Source organism: Rhineura floridana, chromosome 19 (genome assembly GCF_030035675.1).
Source record: "Rhineura floridana isolate rRhiFlo1 chromosome 19, rRhiFlo1.hap2, whole genome shotgun sequence".
NCBI lineage: Eukaryota > Metazoa > Chordata > Lepidosauria > Squamata > Rhineuridae > Rhineura > Rhineura floridana.
The window spans coordinates 13,499,928-13,522,221 of NC_084498.1; the positions used below are offsets into that span (position 1 = coordinate 13,499,928).

Below are 22,294 nucleotides of genomic sequence, written 5' to 3' on the forward strand. Positions count from 1 at the left end.
TGGAACTGTCATCTACCAGTCCAGCATCCCAGCCCAAAGCACAAGCTTCCCTCAACAATTCACCAATACCCACAGATGGACCACCTAAATTACAGCATATCGCAAACAGAAAGTTGGAGTGAAAAAGGAGTGCCCATTCAGGAGACTAGCAAATCATTCCAAGTGAGTGCGCCAAGCCACATGCACAGGAAAAGACTACCTTTGTTAAGTCACTACCCAATCTGAGCTAGAGGAAAACATCTTCCAGACTCCACATATGAAGCTTAATTAGACCTCCAAACAAGAAGCAAAACCAATCCAATTAATAGAAATCTTAGTGAGATCCTTGTCCATCCTATCCAGGATCATCTCTTTAATTGTAGCAGTCTATGATATCCTGAGGCCATCAACTCCTATGGAACTAGCCCCCAACTGGAGTGGGGGATAATGAGAAAGTATACGGACATAAGGACCCCTATGGCAAAGGAACAGAACTACAGGGTGCTCATACATTCCCAAATACCCTAAATTGAGGCAAACTTAACCCAAGGAACTTGTCCAAATATCTCTAGGTGTACCTGGGTCAGCCTGACTGATCAGGAACAATGGCATATGGAATGTACTGGGTATGCTTGAAGGCACCTTCACAATGGTACTGGCCTGAAATTGAGATGGACAGAATTTTGGAATCAGCGTGGAGATGCCTAATACTTTCTGATTGGTTTAGAAACGATTGTAGAGAGGAGGAACTGTGATGTTGGGTGGTGTCAGGATGCAGGATTAGGGCCCTGAAGTTTCAGACGATGAGGAGAGGGAGGGGGTCATTTGGACAGAGTCGTGTGAAGGAGAAGCAGAAGAGGGGGAGGGAATCTCAGAGATAGAACTGTCTGGGAGCGAGGACCTTGAATGTCCAACAGACATAGATTCTTACCGTGAGCTTCCCACGCCTCCTCCCCCTCCGAGCTTGGAGGAGTTGGAGAAGGAGGGAGGGCAAGGAGGAATCCAACCCCCTCCTGATCCAGGAAAAAGCAAGGAGAAACAGCCAGATGCTTTAAGCATTGCCCCCCCCCGCTTTCCCCCATACCTGAGTCAGATTTCTCAGGAGGGGAGGGGGCGGTGGCACCCCCTTCACCACGTACAAGGAGACAGCAAAAGAGGCGGCAAAAGAAGGGGGAGAGGCGGGGTGTGGATGAGGGCACTTTGAGGCGGAGTGAGAGAATTCGCACTCGTTTGCCCCCTTCTTAAGGGACAGGGGGAGTAGTGGTTCCTTGTTCTGTCAACTCTCTTCTCTGTCGCAGGTTATGTTTAGTAGTTAAAGTTCATGAGATGACATAGTCTTTGTCTGGGTATCACTTTAATAAAAACTGATTTGCTTTCACCAACTGGTCTGGTTCCTGAGCCTCAACCTGGACACGACAGGTGGGCAGGATCTCGTGAGATTGGTGAATCACTGCCACATGCTGTAACTCTACTCTATAAAAGAGCTTGCACACAGTGTCTCAGTGCAGTCTCTCCTGGATGTTTCTGGGAGGCTGACCCTGCATATGCTTATAAAGAATAAAGGCCTACCTTTTTGGTTCAAGCCTGTGTCCTCAAATATTTTTTAAGGACCCACAGCAAACGATCCCAATGGGGAAAAATTCTCCATCAGGGAGGTGCTTCTCATATTATTTATTTATTTATTAAATTTATTAGTCGCCCATCTGGCTGGTTTACCAGCCACTCTGGGCGACGTACAACATAAAAACATATAATTCACATTAAAACCTTAAAATTCCAACAATAACACTAAAACCTAACCCGCCCCAAAAGCCTGCCTGCAGAGCCAGGTTTTCAAGGTCCAGCGGAAGCTCATCATGGAGGGGGCATGGCGGATGTCATTTGGGAGAGAGTTCCACAGAGTGGGTGCCACGATTGAAAAAGCCCTCTCCCTAGTTCTCACCAGTCTAGCTGTTTTAACTGGTGGGACAGAGAGAAGGTCTTTTTGAGGCTGATCTTGTTGCACAGCAACGTTGATGATGCTGGAGGCGCTCTTCCAGATAGACTGGGCCAAAACCATGCAGGGTTTTAATGGTGAAAACCAACACCTTGAACTGGGCATGGAAAGCAACTGGTAACCAGTGCAACTCCTTCAGCACTGGAGTGATGTGGTCTCGCCGGCGGCTACCCTTAATCAGGTGAGCCGCCGCATTCTGTACCAGTTGCAGCTTCCGGACCGTTTTCAAGGGTAACCCCACGTAGAGCACATTACATACCACTGAAACTCTTAAAACTGCACTTTGCAAATGAGGAATCTTTACCACACTGAAGTCAATGGGGCTTCTCATCAATTTCATGGCCAATAAATAATCCTGAACAGCAACCTACCAATATTTGCGAAGTTCAAAAAAAAATCCTACTTTTAGAGAGACCTGGAGATTCATACAAACCACAGCATGGCTGTTCCAAAGACAAAAAACCAATGCATGATATCCCTCTGGGCAGAATGACACATTGTGCTCAAAACCAACATAACAAAGTCAACTGTCTGACTATGTCATCCTGCTGCCTCAAACTATGTTTTGTTGAATCCAAAGGCTGCATATTTTTGTGGTTTCAAATGGTAAAGGGGGAATCAATTCTCTTATCTGACTTTTTTTTTTAAAAAAGGGGGGGAAAGGATTCTGTATTGAGCTGAATATTGAAAATTAAAATGTTGGGATCCCAGCCTTCCATGTATTGGTAGAAAAGATGTAGCTCAGTGGAGCTGTGATTTCATTTCAGAGAGAGGATAGTGCTAGACATTATGCTCAACACAGAACTGTTGCTGAAAATAGCAGCCCCATGTCAAGTTCTCCACCTCCAATCTTACCATCATCTATTATTTTTTTTAAATGTATATACCACTTTATTGTAAAAAACCTCTAAGTGGTTTACAAAGACATTAAAATGATCAAAATAACAGTTAAAAACAAGCAATTAAAACATTTTTAAAACAATCTAAACAGCAGCAGACTACAAATAAAATAAAAACTAGTATCTGTGTGCCTGGATAGTCTTGCCTAAACAAAAAAGTTTTAAGCAGGTGCTGAATACAGCAAAGGCACCTCCCTGATGTCAATAGGCAGGGAGTTCCAAAGAGTAGGAACATGACTTCAAGGCTGGTGTCAAGAGTAAGAATGGGCAGGCACCTGCCAAAGATCCAGGACCCAGCAAGGTCCCCACTGATTAGAGTGTAGCTGCTGTGGATAGTGACTTCGTTATGGAACTCCCTTCCCCAGGAAAGCCTGCCTAGCATCACACTTTTGAATTTTCAGGGCTAGCCTAAAATGCTTTTTATTCACCCAGGTCTTAATGCATAGCGAGAGAAATGTTATGCAGCTATTGCATTCTATTGGTTTTACTGATGCTGTTGGCTTTATATATTATTTTGTTACTGCTTTGAGTTTACTTTGAGTTTGTCATGATGCTAAGCCACCTTGGAATATAAGGCAGACTACAAAATGCTAAAATAAAACAGAATATGCTCAACACAGGGTGAATGTCCAAACCAGAACAACTGTGCCATTATCTTTTCCAGCCCAGGTGTTTTGGCACATTTTCTTGTATTCTTACGGTATAACATCATGCATATTCCCATCAGAACAGTCAAATTTGTAATGTTCAACTTTCACAGAACATCGTTTGAGGGGCAAACTAAGTTATCAGCTGGAAGACTCCATCCTTGCTACAGTGACTCAAATGATACCCCCCCAAAATCCAAATGTAATATTGGCAGTTATATAAAAAGCTTGTTTGAAATTGGAAACAAGATTAATTGCTGCGTACAAGGTGCCCTTTTACCCAATAAAATAATATTTTGGCTTTGAAACGTTCCATTTTATATGCCCTCTAGTAGAAACACAAAGAATCCAAAGACTGTGCATAGCAATACATGTCTAGCAAGGCAGTGGGGAGAGGAAAAGGCGTAAGACGACCTTATGAAAGACTTCTGGCAGTTACATTGGAACAGCAAAAACACATCTGCCTCCAAGCAAGCCAAGGTAATCCAAAAAAAGAAAATTTAAATCTGGTGACTTACTAAAAAGCTCCACTGATTATTCTTCTGGCTTAGTGGAGTGATGTTAGACCAAAAATCCTGTTTCTTCTCCTCTAAAATATGGATCCGACCAAATGTGTTCTGCAGCACTGCAGGTAGTTCATTTCCAAACTGTGAGGGGCAAACAGAAGAGCAGGGAGGGGGGCATAAGAGTTCAAATCATCAATTTGGGGGGGATGTAATAAGTAGAACACTGCATTATCTTTTCAAGTTTTTTTAAAATAGCATAGTTTATAGCAGTGGTTCCCAAACTCCCACCCCCATGGACTACTTGAAAACTGCTGAGGGTCTTGGTGGACCACTTAATCATTTTTCTGCCTGTTGTAGAAATTGTAATGCACTGTGCTAGATGCTGTGTGATTTTTAACAGTGTTTTTACAGATACTATGTGGACCCACCTGAATGAAGCTAGAGGACCACCAGTGGTCCATGGACCAGTTTATGGAATGCTTTTGAATACCATGTGTTCAAATATTTTACAAGCAACAGCAAAAATATGTTCCCATCCTTGCCAGCTACGCTAGATGAATTATCATTATAGTTTCTGAAGTGTGTGCAGCCCATGCATTTTGAATCCTCTATTATTTCATTTACACTACAATCTAGAGCACGTTTACTCAGAAGTAAGTCCCACCAAGCTCAATGGGGTTTATTCCCCAATAAGTGTGTTTAGAATTGCAGGATGCTTTTTATTTCCTTCATCCCTCCCCACACACAAGCTAAATATACCTAGGTATGTCACTCCAGTTTGTAATAATTTATGTAATTAATATGTAATTTCACCACAACAGACAGCAATATAAAATAGTTTTCGGTGGAAGATGAACTACGTGGAACAGAAACAGTGCTGCATGAGGCGAGTACAAGGTGGAATGGAAGACGATGCCTTCTTATGGCCCTATTCAGAGTAAATAATACTGGGCTAGATGCAGTGGAGACTGGTAGCTCTGATGTCAGTGGGGCATTGAATCCCCTCTTAGTCTGAACTTTGAAGGAACTGTCCAAGGTGCAACAGCACATGGACAATGGTCTGGTCTGATATAAAGCAGCTTCCTCTGTTCCTAGTGTCAAGAATAGCTAACTTTGTCCTGGAATTGTTCACCCGAGTTTACAATTTCCCTCCACTTACATTTTATTAAAGCTAAACTTGTACAATTGCACCCACATGCACATCCACCCCATACAGTGTACCAAAAAGTAAGGTGCGCACAACCTCACTTAAAATCACATGGCTTCCACAAAGAATCCTGGGCACTGTAATTTATTAACGATGCTAGGAATTGTGGCTCTGTAAGGGGTAAACTACAGTTCCCAGGATTCATTGGGGGAAGCCATGTGCTTTAAGTATGATTTAAATGTATGGCGTGGACATGACCGCTAGGATAATATGTGTGTTTGTGTGTGTATGGAGGGAATGCTGCAGAGGTCTAGTCTGGTACTGATGAACAAGTCAGCAGGTGGAGCAGAAGTTGCCAGTCCTCTAACCCTTGCTCAGTTCAAATATGGACTCTGTTAAAAGTTTGTAGCCAAGCAAAAATAAATTGTACGGGGGCTATTACACTCTGGCCCCAGGGACATGGCAGAACCATCTGAGGCCCGCTGTTATGAATTTGCTAGGCACTTCCAGTAAAAAATCTTTAGCATCTGCCAGGACTTAGACTCCAGTGTTATAGCAAGTGAATCAAGCAAGGTATCCAGAGCACAGCCTTGTCCCGATTTCTTGGATGAGTTTCAGTTGGTGCAGCTTGAGGACGTTGACAAGGTGCTTGGACAGGTTCGTGCAACCACTTCTGTGCTGGATCCTTGCCCTTCTTGGCTAATAAAAGCTAGCAGGGATGGAACAGCCGGCTGGGCCAGGGAAGTGATTAATGCCTCTCTGTGAGAGGGGGTGGTCCCTGGCTGTCTGAAAGAGGCAGTAGTGAAACCATTCCTGAAGAGAACCTCCCTGGACCCAGAAAATCTTAATAACTATAGGCCGGTAGCAAATGTTCCATTCCTGGGCAAGGCCTTGGAACGAGTGGTTGCAGGCCAGCTCCAGACGCTCTTGGATGAGACCGATTATCTGGATCCATTTCAGTCGGGTTTCAGGCCTGGTTTTGGAACAGAAACAGCCTTGGTCACCCTGTATAATGACCTCTGTCAGGAGAGAGACAGGGGGAGTGTGACTCTGTTGATTCTCCTTGATCTCTCAGCGGCTTTTGATATCATCGACCATGGTATCCTTCTGGGGAGACTAGCCGAGTTGGGAGTGGGAGGTACTGCATTGCAGTGGTTCCACTCCTACTTGGCAGGTCGCCTCCAGAAGGTGGTGCTTGGGGAACATTGCTCGGCACCCTGGACTCTCCAGTATGGGGTTCCGCAGGGGTCAGCTCTGTCCCCCATGCTGTTCAACATCTACATGAAACTGTTGGGTGCGGTCATCCGGAGCTTTGGAGTGCGTTGCCATCAGTATGCTGATGACATGCAGCTCTATTTCTCCTTTTCATCTTCTTCAGGTGAGGCTGTCACTGTGCTGAACCGGTGCTTGGCTGCGACAATGGACTGGCTGAGATGCTACTAGTGGGTGGTTCTTCTGACCAGATGGTGGATGTCCAACCTGTCCTGGATGGGGTTGCATTCCCCCTGAAGGAGCAGGTTCGTAGCTTAGGGGTTCTCCTAGAACCATCTCTGTCACTTGAGGCTTAGGTAGCCTCAGTGGCACGGAGTGCCTTCTACCAACTTTGGTTGGTGGCCCAACTACGTCCCTATCTGGACAGGGATAACCTGGCTTCAGTTGTCCATGCTCTGGTAACCTCCAAATTAGATTACTGCAATGCACTCTACGTGGGGCTGCCTTTGAAGATGGTTCGGAAAATGCAGCGGCCAGATTGGTAACAGGGACCAGACGGTCCAAACATATAAAACCGATTCTGGCCCGCTTGCATTGGCTGCCTGTATGTTTCCGAGCTGAATTCAAGGTGCTGGTTTTGACCTATAAAGCCTTACATGGCTTGGGACCACAATACCTGATGGAACGCCTCTCCCGATACGAACCCACCCGTACACTACGTTCAAGATCAAAGGCCCTTCTCTGGGTGCCTACTCCAAGGAAAGCTGGGAGGGTGGCAACAAGGGAGAGGGCCTTCTCAGTGGTGGCCCCCAAATTATGGAATGATCTCCCTGATGAGGTGCACCTGGCGCCAACACTGTTATATTTTCGGCACCAGGTCAAGACTTTCCTCTTCTCCCAGGCATTTTAGCATGTGTTTGAAATTGTTTTTATATTGTTTTAAATTTTAAAATTGTGTTTTAAATTGTTTTTAAAATATGTGTTTTAAATTGTATATTTGTTTTAATGTTTTTGATTGCTGTAAACCGCCCAGAGAGCTTCGGCTATGAGGCGGTATACAAGTGCAATAAATAAATAAATAAATGCTGAGGTAGATGAAACCAAAAATGGAGAACACCATAAGAGAGATCAGGATTTGGTTTTACAAGGCCGGAGCTCACCAAGAGTCTGCTCATAACTCTTAATATTAAATATAAAGCCCTGAAAAGTTGGTTACATTTGGAGGTTTATCATCACCAAAACGAACAGCACATGCATCTGATATCTACATCATAAATCTTGTCTATCAGCAAAAACACCACCTGTTTCATCTTTCTGGTGCCTGTATGCCCTGGCACCAAAGCCATGTGAGATTCCTTCTTTCAATGCCAGTTCAGGTGGGACAAGCTTGCCAAGTTTTTATCAGCTCCTTTAATAATATTGAGAGGTGGCTCCATGCCATCTTCCATCTCCATGCTAGGCATGGGATGGCAAGGTTGTTCATTTATTCATAGGCGTACCACTGACTGCTTTTGTATCAGCTGAATAAAAACTGTAATTCAATCTCCGAGATCCATTCAGCCCTAATGAAACAGTCAGATAAAGATACACTGCTTTCATCATCATCATAATAGGATTCTTTTATCTGCACTGGGAGGAGGAAGCAAGAAAAGCTATGTTTAAAAGATCTCCAATGTTGCAGGCACTGTCGATATTAAATATTCTAAAATGAGAGGACTATATTCAAATATTGTGCCGGTTGGTTCAATGCACAAAACTCAGCTCCCTGCAGCTCAGTGGAAGAGTACACGCTTTGCATGTAGAAGACCCCAAGTTCAATCCTCGGCATCTCCAGATAGGACTGACAAACTCTCCAGGGTTTGACAGGAGTCTAACTGCCATTCCGTACAGACCAGCCTTCCCCAATCTGGTACCCTCCAGATATTTTGGACTCCCAACCCCTATCAGCTGCCACCAGCATGAGCTTTGGTTAGAGATGATGGGAGTTATAGTCCAACCATATCTGGAAGGCATGAGGTTAGAGAAGGTTGGAGTAGACAGTACTAAGCTTAACAGACTAATCATATGACTTGGTATAAGGCAGCTTCCTGCGTTACACCTCTGCCTCTTAATTCTAGATAGAGCAAAGCTACCTTAAGTTATACCCTTTTGCTATTTTTTTCTGCCTCCTCTAAGTCTGTGTACACACCATACATTTAAAACACATTATTCCCCCAAAGCATCTTTGGAACTATAGTTTAACCCTCACAGCGTTACAATTCCTGGCACCCTTAACAAATTACAGTTCCCAGAATTCTTTGAGGGAAGTCATGTGCTTTAAATGTATGATGTGTGTGGAGCTTAAAACCAAAATCTGAAGTCAGCATTCCATGTAGCAGGGCTGATCCAAGACATGTTAGTGTACGGGAAAGAGGGGACACACAAAAATGGCACCCTTTCTTCCACCCACCCACATACACAGATATTATTACAGGGCACAACTGGCTGGTAAGTTCGCCAACATCAGCCTAATTGAAATGGCACTGCTCCTCTTCATTTCAGGACAGCCCACTAGTGGATTGACCCCAATAAATCTAATGTCTCCTGGATGGAAAGACCTGTCAATGTCACTTCTGTCCTTTTCTCATTTTTCCAGTCTTAAATTCAGTTCTTCACATTTCTGCAGCAATTTGCAATTTTAAAAACAAAAAACCTCATGGAAATTCTTTAGCATTTTAGTATGACTTTCTCCTAAAAATACATTTTCGTATGCAGTTTTGACTAACGTACACATTTTTGCAAGCTGTTTTCTCCTAATACAATGCATTTTTGAATGTTATTTTCAGTATGCTCACTTTTACGAGCACTTTCTCCATTTTGCAAATATTGTTTGGTGGGAGAACTGCATTGCAAAATTCAGGTAAGTGTGAATTTTGAAGGATGGCTGTGTTTCGGTTCTCATGTTGTTTTGGAAAGTGTAAATTTGAAAAATTGCGCTTTAAATGCAAACGGAATCGGATTTCTCCTCCAGCCTAGCTCCAACCCCCCCCTCACCTAATTGCAGTATTTCTGAAAGGGGCCTGCATTATAGAAAGTAAAAGGAAGGGTGCTGCTAACTTGCTGCTTATTGCACAATATACTGTATAAATTAACAGGGAGCACTTTGCCTTTTTTGTTTCCATTTACTTTTTACTTCCTACAGTGACAAATGTACCACAGCCAAGGAAATCGGTAGCTGGAGAACAAGACAGAGAACGATGTTCAACCAATCAAGCAAAAAATGTCAGCAATTACAAAGCTATCAATCCACCAGGGCACTTCTGGAAATAGCGTGTCTGCATGGAAAGGCAATGTTGGAATAAATCTTGCTTGCATCACATCTTTCAAGCTTTGCAGAGCACAGCAGAATCTTACCTCAATTATTACGACACCCAGACCCCAACTGCGCTCTTAAAATGAACAGATTATACCAAAGACGCCTTCGTTGCTATTGTAAGCTCTATGAGCTCAGTGATAGGACACATTATCTTTGCATGCAAACAATACAAGGTTCAAACCACAGCATCCTAAGGTAGGGCAAATAAAGCCCCCCCAAAAAATCTGGAGAGCAGCTGCCAGTCAGTGTGACAATACCGAATTAAATGGACCAATGGTCTGATTCCACAAAATGCAGCTTCCTGTGACCCCTTAATGACATTTGAACTTTCTTCTCCCACATTAAGTACATGATTAGAGGCATATTTCACATCATTTGCCACTTTAATAGGAGTGTACATGGAACCCACGATTCGCCTTGTATTGGTGATGTTTTTTAAAATTTCAGCTTGCTTCCAAGTCACTCTGTATTCTCTCTGCTTTGATCTGTAATTTGGGTTCTGAGCTGGTCTGTAAATGACAACGCTTGGTGTGTTGCATCTAAAAACAGCTACACTTTTCTTCCCTTCTGCCACAGTGAATTAAATTTATAGGCATAGGAGCCCCTCCAGAGTGGATTAAGGCTGACAAAATGCAGAAAAATGGGGGCAGAGATGCTTTGTGTCGGAAGTAAAAGTGATTTATTTACTACTCTCCATACTTCTTTATGGGGGTAGGGACAGGAGTTTATCTCTTGCTCTTTTTACCTTAAAACAATTAAGATGTGGCTGAATGGCATGATTTCTTGGAAAAAATGTGCATTTTAAAAAAAACTTTGCAGCTTCACACCAGCCTTTTTTCCCCAGTGTTTGTTGGTGTCCTCTGATTGGCCTTACAGGCTTCCAATTTACCTTAAAACTTGAGGCTGTCTATAATGCCGCCTGTGGAGTTCTGCTTGGGAGGGGTGTGTGTGTTAAAGCAGAACAATGTAGGGCTTTTTTTAAAAAAAAAGTGAAACAGAGCTTTTAACAAAAAAAAGTCTCTGCTACTATGTTTTAACAAAAATAAAATAAAATCCAGAGCTCTTCAGTGTTCTGCAGGCAACATTTAGGACAGCCTCACTTCTTGCAAAGCCCATGGAACTACAGAAACAGAGATATAGGGTACAGAAACAACATATCAACGTGAATGGGGGGCGCTGATACAATTTAAGGAGGTATATGACATTGCACTTCAGCTCAGAAGAGAGGAAGCCCCCCCCCCGCCCAGTCTCCCTGATTCATTTCATTCAGCCCCCAGACAGAGCCGATAGGACATGGGACAAATAGGCAAGGCAAAAACCTCCTGTGTTACCAAAGGCTGCAGTCCTATGGACAGTTACATCTGAATAATCATGTAAAAGAATCATGCTGCAAGCATTCATTCCATTAAACATGACTTAAAAATAAAAGTTGCATCCAGCTTACTAATACACTCTATTTTGAAAGCCATTTCAAGATAGGCTTTTACAGAGGAGAGGGACCATAACTCAGTGGTAGAGAATGTGCTTTGCATGAAAATTGTTTAATATATTTTTAATAATGTTTTAACCCTTTTTTAAAGTTGTTTTTTAAATGTTTTTAATGCTGTTTTGTTTTAATGCATTTTAAGATCTGTTTTTATGATGTTTTAAAGTGTTTTAGTGCTTTGTTTGCCACCCTGCTGGGAAGAAGGGCGGGATACAAATTAAACAAACAAACAAATAAACAAATAATAAATAAAATGTCTCAGGTTCAACCCTGCCTAAAATGCCAATGAGTGCCAACAATATTGAACCAGATGAACCAGTGATCTGACTTGACAGCTTTCTATATTCCAGAGAAAATGGACACAAGTTGACTGGGTCAGACACAATGCTACAATATGGTTTAGCACAAGGAGAATGAACCTCAAATGTGGGCAATCCCCATCCCAGCATAGCTGCAAGGAGGAGATTGGAAACATCTGTTTCCACTTTTAAAACGAACGTGAGTTCCTCTTTACATGTAAAATCAGGAGAACTCTGATTAATTTAAATCATGATTACTGAAAAAGTCAAGATCATAAATCAAAGTTTGATCCTGGCTTTTTTAAATTAACCATAGTTGGAATGAAACAAGAAACACTGGTTTGGTTAGAAATGGAAGCAGATCCCTCTGATTCCCTGTTCAGTAGGAGGCGATTAGGGGAGCATGCGAGCCCAAGACTCATCTAGGCATGTGCACATAATACAGTGATCCATCCAAAAAGAGAGAGTATAAAAGAGCCCTAACTATTACTCTGAATAATAGCAACTTATAAAACATCTATAATTTCCTATACACTGTGCAAAGATAAAAAGACAGTTCCTATCCAAAGCCTTACAATTTCATAGACACAATAGGAAAGGAAAGGGAGATGGGGAGGGAAGAAGAAAACAAGCAAGTTCATGCAGCAATTCTTAAAGTTAAATAATCTGAGCAATATCATCTGATTTGGACAAATGGGCCTCCCCACCTTCATTTCCTGGCCCCTTCAACTCTGCCATTCCAAGGCTTATCAAGACCTATCCAATATAACCAGTCTTCAGCAATGTAGGATGGTTCAAGCAGAGATCCTTGATAAGTAGGATAACAACTTATGTCATGAGACTCTATATATTACAGGGGCTGTGGAATTTATTTCTGGGATAGTATTGTGTATAATTTGACATTGCTGCTTAGTAGGTATGCATTATGTATTACTTATTAATTGTATTATGTAACTTTATTTTTTTTTTTGCATTATAAAGTTATGTTATATATTGACCTTCATTGTTTATTACATTCTGTGTTGTAAACCACCCTGTAGTCTGGGCAGTATATAACATATATAAATAAATAAATAAATAAGGAGAAAAGATGATAGAGTACACAAGGGTCCTGGTTGTCATATGTGACGTGCTGGATGGGATGCTTATGCATTTTTATGAATTGCATGTGCATTTGTGTTCAATATTGTGTGTGTGTGTGTGTGTGTGCATGTGCACGGTAACTCACGGGCAGAGCAATCCTGAGTATAGAAGCCAGGGAAGAGTAAGTGGAGTTTGGATCTGGCATACTTTATGCCAGCTTAACTTAAACTGGGGTTAAGTATGCCAGATCCAAACACCATTCAGGAACAAGGCTGTTTACTGACTGCTCAGCTGGCCCAAGTCTGGCAGAGGGAAAATAAGCCTGTAAAATAGAATTTGACTTACACCACCATTTTTGTCAGTGCAAGTTCAACCAGGTTGCCAGGTCACATGACTGAGCTGAACAAAGTTAGGGTCCAGTGTAAGTTTCCCCCCCCCCCCAGCCACTCCCCCAGAATGTCCATTTTTTCAGGGCACTGGTCTCAGCTTAGCCAGCTAGGTCCTGACTGAACAAGTTAGCCTGGTGTATCTCTGGCTGAGCCAGGATGAACGAGTTACAATGGCCTAGCCCAGCTGAGCCGGGATCCAGCTGGCTGAGCCGGAGTTCCTCCAGAACCCAACTTGTTCATCCTGGATAACAACAACAACAGCCTTCCCCAGACCACAGATTGATCTAGCCCAGTAATGCCTGTTCTGACTGACAGCCACTCTCCAGTTTCTCAGGTCTTTCCCAGTGCTGACATCTGAGATCCTTTTATAACAGGAGAAGCCAGCAACTGAACCAGGGACCTTCTGCATACAAAGCATGTGCTTTGCTCCTAAACAGTGATCTCTTAAATTAAACAAACAAACAAACAAACCCTTTCCACTCTACAAGTGAGATCTGATGCTTCCAGAACACCCTACTCAGCACATTAAAGGGAATTGTGGCTTTCTTCTTCAAGAGCTTAATTGGTTTACAGATCCTTTTCTTTAAAACTCTTGCCTATTGATTTTTTTTAAAGACAAAGCAAAGAACACATAAGAAAACTGCCAACGCTGAGCGATGTTAAATTGGCAGCAGATGGCTAAACTGAGAGCATATAAAGAAAAAAAAAGATTAAGTTGGTGATATAGTGAACAGTGGCTACAAGCCAGGGGTTTGCAGAAACTGTTCCCAAAAATGACCCAACAGTTTTTTTTTAAAAAAAACCCAACTTCAAAAGCTCTGCCCGAGTTCATAGCAGCGTCAGGAGCTGCCAAGACTAGAACCAGGAACCCAGGAAAGCGATGTGCATCATTGTTCCGTGTAGGGAAGCACCACGGCTCAGGGTTGGAACTACCAGCCCCTGAGCTAGTACTGACTGGCCCCATGTTATCTCCTTTCTTGAGGCCCCACCTCCAGGAGCAGACTTTAAGTCTCCTTTGCTGCCTGGTTGCTGCAGGCAGGAAGGAGGAGACCATTTGGAACTGGTTTTACTTGTTTTATAATTGTAACCATTTTAACTGTTTTTATCACTGTATATTGTTTGAATCCACTCTGGGGCCTTATAGTGAAGGGCAAATTCACTTGAAGAAGCATCCTCTTCAGTGGCTAAGCATATGACACCTCCCCCCACCCCAACAACTCACCAAATGGAATCTTAAGCAATACAACACTTGTGAACCAACATGTTGCTGTCAGGGAGAATTTAAAAAGAAAAGAAAGATATAAGCATAGATCTGACACTAAGGAACACATCAAAAAAGAAAGATAAACTGAACTTGAAAGCAATTTGTCTTCAGTGTCCTTAACGAAACACACTTTGTTGTTTATTTTCCATCAACGTGTCATTTGAAAATTTTTGAGGATTTGTTTCTCTCTCACAGACAACCCAACCAATTTTGCAATTTGCAACAAGAATGATATTGTTCAGACACATATTGTGCAAAAATGATATTGTCGTTACACATTTTGTGCTGCCCTCCCCACAACATTTGAATTGCAAAACTACAGATTTAACTTGGTTGAACAAATTAATGCTTCACACTGTAACAACTTCTGTCAATTGCAAGATTTCTCTATTGAGGGCTAGCAATTCAGGGCACCTTCCAGGGCTAGGGATATAAGAAGGCAATGACTTCAGTTCTGACCCATATTCATCACAATCAGTACTGTTCCCATTCTGTTGCAGTTCACTTTCCACCAAATGCTATGTTATCTGTCCCTCTGCCCGCTCTTTAACATAAGTTGTGTAACTAGCATAACTATTTGCATAACCTACATTCATTTCAGCATAAAGGAAACCTCAAAACAACTTGACAGGTATAACTGAAACTTGGTGGGATGACTCCCATGACTGAAATACAGCAATTGAAGGATATAACTTGTTCAAAAAGAGCAGAAGGAATGGAAAGGGAGGCAGAGTTGCGCTATGTGTTAAAAATATATATCCCTGTACAGAAATACAGGAAGATGAGCTTGGTAGCTCCACTGAGAGTATCTGGGTTAAAATAAATGGGACAAGGAATAAAATGAAAATGGTGGTTGGAGTCTACTACCGACCACCCAATCAAGGAGAAGATGAGGATTAAACTTTTGCAAAGCAAATTGCCAATGTTTTGAGGTGGCATGATGTAGTAGTAATGGGCGACTTCAATTACCCTGATAGCTGTAGGGCTGTAGAAAGTGGAGTCTCTCAAGGATCGGTATTGGGACCTGTAATTTTCAATTTGTTCATTAACGACCTAGAATTAGGAGTGAGCAGTGAAGTGGCCAAGTTTGCTAACGACACTAAATTGTTCAGGGTTGTTAAAACAAAAAGGGATTGCGAAGAGCTCCAAAGAGACCTCTCCAAACTGACTGAATGGGCGGAAAAATGGCAAATGCAATTCAAGATAAACAAGTGTAAAATTATGCATATTGGAGCAAAAAATCTTAATTTCACATATACGCTCATGGGGTCTGAACTGGCGGTGACCGACCAGGAGAGAGACCTTGGGGTTGTAGTGGACAGCACGATGAAAATGTCGACCCAGTGTGCGGCAGCTGAGAAAAAGGCAAATTCCATGCTAGGGATAATTAGGAAAGGTAATGAAAATAAAACAGCCAATATTATAATGCCGTTGTATAAATCTATGGTGCGGCCGCATTTGGAATACTGTGTACAGTTCTGGTCGCCTCATCTCAAAAAGGATATTATAGAGTTGGAAAAGGTTCAGAAGAGGGCAACCAGAATGATCAAGGGGATGGAGCGACTCCCTTACGAGGAAAGGTTGTAGCATTTGGGGCTTTTCATTTTAGGGAAAAGGCGGGTCAGAGGAGACATGATAGAAGTGTATAAAATTATGCATGGCATTGAGAAAGTGGAGAGAGAAAAGTTCTTCTCCCTCTCTCATAATACTAGAACTCGTGGGCATTCAAAGAAGCTGAATGTTGGAAGATTCAGGACAGACAAAAGGAAGTACTTCTTTACTCAGCACATAGTTAAAATATGGAATTTGCTCCCACAAGATGCAGTAATGGCCACCAGCTTGGATGGCTTTAAAAGAAGATTAGACAAATTCATGGAGGACAGGGCTATCAATGGCTACTAGCCGTGATGGCCGTGCTCTGCCACCCTAGTCAGAGGCACCATGCTTCTGAAAACCAGTTGCTGGAAGCCTCAGGATGGGAGAGTGTTCTTGCACTCGGGTCCTGCTTGCAGGCTTCCCCCAGGCACCTGGTTGGCCACTGTGAGAACAGGATGCTGGACTAGATGGGCCACTGGCCTGATCCAGCAGGCTCTTCTTATGTTCTTATGTTAGGAGACAAATTCTGCCAAACACAACACCTGCAAGAAATTTCTAACTTGTGTTGGAGATAATTTTCTCCTACAGAAAGTGGAGGAAGCAACTAGAGGATCAGCTATCCTTGACTTGACTATAACGAACAGATATGACTTGGTAGAAGGAGTAACAGTTATGGGAACTGTGGGCGAAAGTGACTATGCTATACTTGATTTTAAAGGAAGCAAAAGCTGAGAGTATCCCTGGATTCAGGAAAGCAGATTTTAATGAACTCAAAACAATGGTAAGTAAGGTTCCATGACGAGTGACCCTAGTGAGAAAAGAAGTCCAAGATAGGTGGGAGCTTCTAAAAGAGGAAATTCTGAAGGCACAATGGCAAACAATTCCGTCAAGGAAAAAGGGGGAAGACAGCAGAAGAAGCCAATATGGCTTCACAGAAAGCTTAGAGATGACCTAAAACAAAAAAGGACACATACAGGAAGTGCAAGGAAGGCCAGACCACATAGGAAAAGTACAGAAGGTAGCACGGAATTGCAGGGATGGTGTCAGAAAGGCTAAAGCTGAGAATGAGCTGAGGTTAGCGAGGGATGCTATAGCAACAAAAAGGCTCAATTCCTACTTTGGCTCAGTCTTCTCCCAGAAGGGGGTCTATGACCCTCCTGGGAAACATGAAGTTCAAGGGGCAGGATTGCAGCTTGAGATCAATAGACAAAAGGTCAAGGAATACCTAATCACTTTGAACAAGTTCAAATCTCCAGGGCCTGATGAACTGCATCCTAGAGAATTGAAGGAACTGGTTGAAGAACTCTCAGAACCACTGACTATTATCTTTGTGAAATCGTGGAGGAGGGTGAAGTGCCGAATGACTGGAGGAAGGCAAGTGTTGTCCCCATCTTCAGAAAAGGCAAAAAGGAGGAACCAGAGAAATACAGACCAGTCAGCTTGACATCGATCCCCGGGAAAATTCTGGTGCAGATGATAAAGCAGTAAATCTATAAGCACCTTGAAAACAATACAGTGATTACTAGAAGCCAACATGGATTTATCAAGAACAAATCCTGCCAAACTAATCTTATCTCATTTTTTTGATTGGGTAACCTCCCTGGTAGACTGTGGGAACGCTTTGGACATAATATATTTCTGCTTCAGCAAAGCTTGTTACAAAGTACCCCATGATATTTTGATTAGCAAGCTAGCTAAATGTAGGCTGGATGGAACAACTATCAGATGGATCCACAGTTGGCTACAGAATCGTACTCAAAGAGTGCTTATCAATGGTTCCTTCTCAAACTGGGGGGAAGTAATGAGTGGGGTACTGCAGGGCTCAGTCCTGGGCCCAGTGCTCTTCAACATTTTTATTAATGTCTTGGATGAGGAGGTGCAGGGAATTCCTATCAAATTTGCAGATGATATATAATTGGGAGGGATATCGAATACCTTGGAAGACAGAAACAAAATTCAAAGGGATCTTGATAGCCTGGAGCACTGGGTTGAAAAGAACAGAATGAAATTTAACAGGAATAACTGCAAAGTTCTACACCTAGGAAAAAGAAACCGAATGCACAAATAAGATGGGGGATACTTGGCTCAGCAATACTACATGCGAGAAGGATCTAGGGATTGTTGTTGATCACAAGATGAATATGAGCTAACAGTGTGATGTGGCTGCAGAAAAGGCAAATGATATTTTAGGCTGCATTAACAGAAGTATAGTTTCCAAATCGCATGAAGTATTGGTTTTCCTCTATTCGGCACTGGTTAGGCCTCATCTTGAGTACTGCATCCAGTTCTGGACAGCACCCTTTAAGAAGGATGCAGACAAACTGGAACGGGTTCAGAGGAGGGCAACGAGGATGATCAGGAGACTGGAAACAAAGCCCTATGAGGAGAGACTGAAAGAACTGGGCAAGTTTAGCCTTGAAAAGAGAAGACTGAGGGGAGATATGATAGCACTCTTCAAGTACTTGAAAGGTTGTCATACAGAGGAGGGCCAGGATCTCTTCTCGATTGTCCCAGAGTGCAGGACATGGAATAATGGGCTCAAGTTACAGGGGTTTATTGTGTTAGTTTTACTGATTATAATGGTAGCGCTTCTGTCTCGATTACTTTCACACTGTAGTAGCTGTTGCCCTATGGAACTGTGGCTTTTTGACCGATATACCGCTATGTCACTCTAAATTTCATTGACACCAGTGGGTGTGGTGTGACACAACAATGAACATCATTGGACAAGTTGCTCCTCCCGCACCCTTTCTGCACATGCACACTTCTGTTCCCCCATGATTCCCACATGAAAATGGCAAGAAAGAACAATATGCTAGTATGAAAAAAAATGGACATGGACCTATGGCGACCCTGTGAATAGGGTTTTCATGGTAAGCGGTATTCAGAGGGGGTCTACCATTGCCTTCCTCTGAGGCTGACTGGCCCAGGGTCACCCAGTGAGCTTCATGGCTGTGTGGGGATTCGAACGGTAGTCCAACACCTTAACCACTACACCACACTGGCTAGCATACTGCCCCAAATTTTGTTACTTCACATGTGCAGTTTTTGGAGTTAATGGGGCTACAAACAACGTTTTCTGGAGGCAATTAACATAGACATGGGCACTAGACTTCCACTATATTCTGCTAGATTTCTAGAAGGGGCTTTTACATTGTGTCAAAGATCAAATAAAATGCGGAAGTTATCAGATAAGGAAATTCTGTGAAAATGGAATAAACTGCTCTCTGAATGCAGCCCACTTTCCATTCCTTACCACAGATGAACATGCAAACTGCAACAATTTCTGCTTCCTTTTCCATTTCCACTGGAATTCTATGTCATCCCTATCCAGGAGCCACATGCCAGTGCTAGACAGGACCAGAGGAAAAAAACTGATGTGACTCTTACACTTTGTACGGTCAGCTGCATTCCAGTCATGCAAAAGTCAGATGTTTCTTGTCTGCCCACCCCTTACATGCCTCTCCATTCTCTATCCAAGCAAACAAAAGGCCTTATCAGAGTTCAAGAACACATCCCAGCCAGGACAAAGCATGAAAGGAGGGCACAAAGCAGGACCAGTGAGGGGTGTGGCCAACTCTGCCAAATCCCACCAAGTAGACAGGACTGGTTCGATAGGTAGTGGAGAGCATTCTGTTCTGTGCCGCTGTTCATACACGAGCTGCTTTCTGCAAGCCTGGCTAAGAGGTTGAAAATGATGGTTGTTTTCATTCTTTTATTGCTTACCCCCCAAGGAAGATCTGTTATACCCAAAAGGTGTCAGGCGTGTGTTTGGAAATAAAATATGCTTCCACCTGTTGGAATGATACCTGCGGTGCTAGTTTTAGAGGGCAAGCTGCTGTTGGTGCTCTCTGCCCACTTGCTTGCCCTTTTCGTCTGGGCTCAATCCATATAACCACCCACAGATGAGCAAAAGGGCAGTAAAGAGTGCTGTTGCATCTCTTGCCATTGTTTGCACCCGCAGAGACAGCGAGTGAACATACCCCGTGACAGCAAAGAAGCTGAGGAGCAGGAGTCTCCAGAGAGTGGAAGTGGGGCCCCTGCTGGGGTAAGGGCCTTAGCAGGTGCCCAGTGATGCTGATCTTGGTGCTGGCCCTGGCTGTCTATATCTGTATCCTACCTGGGAGCAAAGTACACTCCAATTCCCCTGAGCTTTCACTCTCCCCATCTATGTGAAATCCACCACAGTTGCCCATTATAGCAATCAAAGCTTATAGAGGCAAATCTTAAACCTTCCTTTTTCCCCCTGAAAGCCTTAACAGAAATCCATTTGCATTCACATATATTGGCTCAAGTCCCACAAGCCACAGGAGGGAAGAGGTGACTAATCAAAGATGGAACCCAGGCAACTTCATAAAGTAAAAATTCCCACCCCAGCCACATTCAACATTACAAATTGTATGTTTGCTGCTTCTGCACTCCTTGTGCACTCCTAGAAATCATAGCCCAAAAGGTGTGACACTAAGGCCACTAGCAGAAATAGACTGTGAAAAGATGCCAGCATAAGGGAAATGAATGCACTGCAGGTGGAAACAATGCAATCAAAATCCCTTCCAGTGCTTAATTTTGAAAGAGAGATGTGATGGGGTTTCAGCCTGCCTGGAAGTCAAATCTTCGAAAACTCAGTTCAGAGCAATGAATAATACTCTGCACACCAGCACACAATGTCTTTTATCTCCACATCCAGCTCTGCATCCAGGACTAAAAGCAAACTTTGGGGCAGCCCCCAGACCCCTGGTTCAGAACCTGGACTCCATCGCCCACTGGCATGGGCCAGAAGATTCAGCAGATCACCAGAAGAGATATAGCTGGTGTGAACTGGCATCTCCTCAATCGGAATTGGTATCTTCTCCAAGTCTACCTGCAACTACTTCTGCCTGCCCATTCTGAAACGTGGACTATATCACCAACAGCTAAAGACCAGAAAAGGCTGCTGTTAAACACCCCCTCAGCTCCCTAAAATAGGGTATCTTCATTTCTTTTAAGTGCAAGCTGCTTGTGGAGCCAATCCTGCCTGGAAAGCAGGAAACAAACTAGAACAAAATAAACAAATCCGCTTTTCTGGAGGAAGGACAGGATAAAAACTTAAGCAAGGTAATAATGCAAAGCCTAGGCAGAGTGAGGGCTCTTTTCTTCTTGTGTTTAGTTCCTTCCTCTTCCCCTACCCCCATCTCCACTGTTAAAATGAATTGTAAGAGCAATGAGTGCAACTGAAGGCTTATGAGATGACAGGTTTGGCAGTTCTCTCAGGGTCCCTGCCTGCAATTTCACACTTTTTAAAAAATGATGGTTATTAACCTACAGCAAACCATGTTGTGCAGTGCAAGAGCAAGCAAAGAATTCAAAACTGATGAACTGACTGTCACTAAGAGCATATCATTCAGAGAGAGAGAGAGAGAGAGAGAGAGAGAGAGCGCATCAAACAGCACTTCACATAAGCTTGCCCTGGATCCCTTTTGGGATTCAGTTAATCACAGAAATAATATATACGACGCCAACATTAACAAAACAGAGATTTCATTTCTTTTGCAAAATGGTTCGGTTTCCACCTTTGTCAGCTGCTCTGGTGACAATGAAAGGATGCCATTGCCAAGGCTGTAAGAGTTTTGAGGATGGAATGATGAGATCTCCCCCGCTCCCCATGAGAAGAGGCATCCAACCCTGAGGAACTGCCAGAACTGGAGGAGGAAGGGTCCCTACGCGCCCTCTGACATTTTCTCTTAGGTCTCCTCCGGTACGTGTGCCCTCACTTGCCTTTCCTTCCTCTACTGCACCCTGTGGTAGAGTGAGATCTGTGGGGAGTGTGAACATGACTCCCTGCCCCCCGATCCCAGGGTAGAGACTGCCTCGACTGGCTGTCAATGAGGCCCTAGACCCAGTTTGAGAACCTTCCCAGGGCTGCCTCCCCCGATATCCCAGGGAACATTACAGCGGGGCTGGCATAGGACTCACCTCCTCCGGACACCCTGATGGGCCCACAATGCTCTGCTCCGGATATGGCAATGAGGGACCCAGTCGAGCGCCATTGCTAGCTGAGTCATCTGAAGGACTGACTCCACAAAGGGAGTAGGACATGACTGTAGTTATGAGCAGAGCCCTTGTGCGATGTCTCCCTTAGCCCAGAGGGCAGATGGACATAGAGGTGCGCCAACCAAAAAACCCCAAAAGTGAAATGGTACAACTTCTCCTCAACTGTGTCTTGCCTGGTGTGATGTGTTTCCGCCACTGTCCAGCAGCTGAGGCTTTTGCCTCCTCCCTGGGTGGTCCTGAGCAACTGGGTACCCTTGCAACCATCCAAGGGGGCAGCTCTGCCACAGTTTCCTCAAGCAGCCATTGGTACTACCACACTGGCTTTTTGGCGGGAACTAGGCCACACAATCCCCCTCACTTGTGGAACCCTAAAGGTTCCTAATTAGTCCCTGGAAGTGAAGGAATA

The 22,294-nt window shown here is 43.5% G+C and overlaps 1 protein-coding gene across 13 annotated transcripts in view; it reads right to left on the reverse strand.

The window, feature by feature from the left end:
• Positions 1-22,294, reverse strand: part of RIMBP2 (RIMS binding protein 2) — a 274,019-nt gene that overhangs the window by 200,959 nt on the left and 50,766 nt on the right. For 12 of the 13 annotated variants that reach the window (XM_061602674.1, XM_061602665.1, XM_061602672.1 and 9 more), the window contains exon 2: positions 4,040-4,168. The exons of the other annotated variant lie outside the window; for it this stretch is intronic. In XM_061602674.1, coding sequence (XP_061458658.1) covers positions 4,040-4,168 — 129 coding nt within the window. The remainder of the gene's footprint in view (positions 1-4,039; positions 4,169-22,294) is intronic. 13 annotated transcript variants of the gene reach the window in all.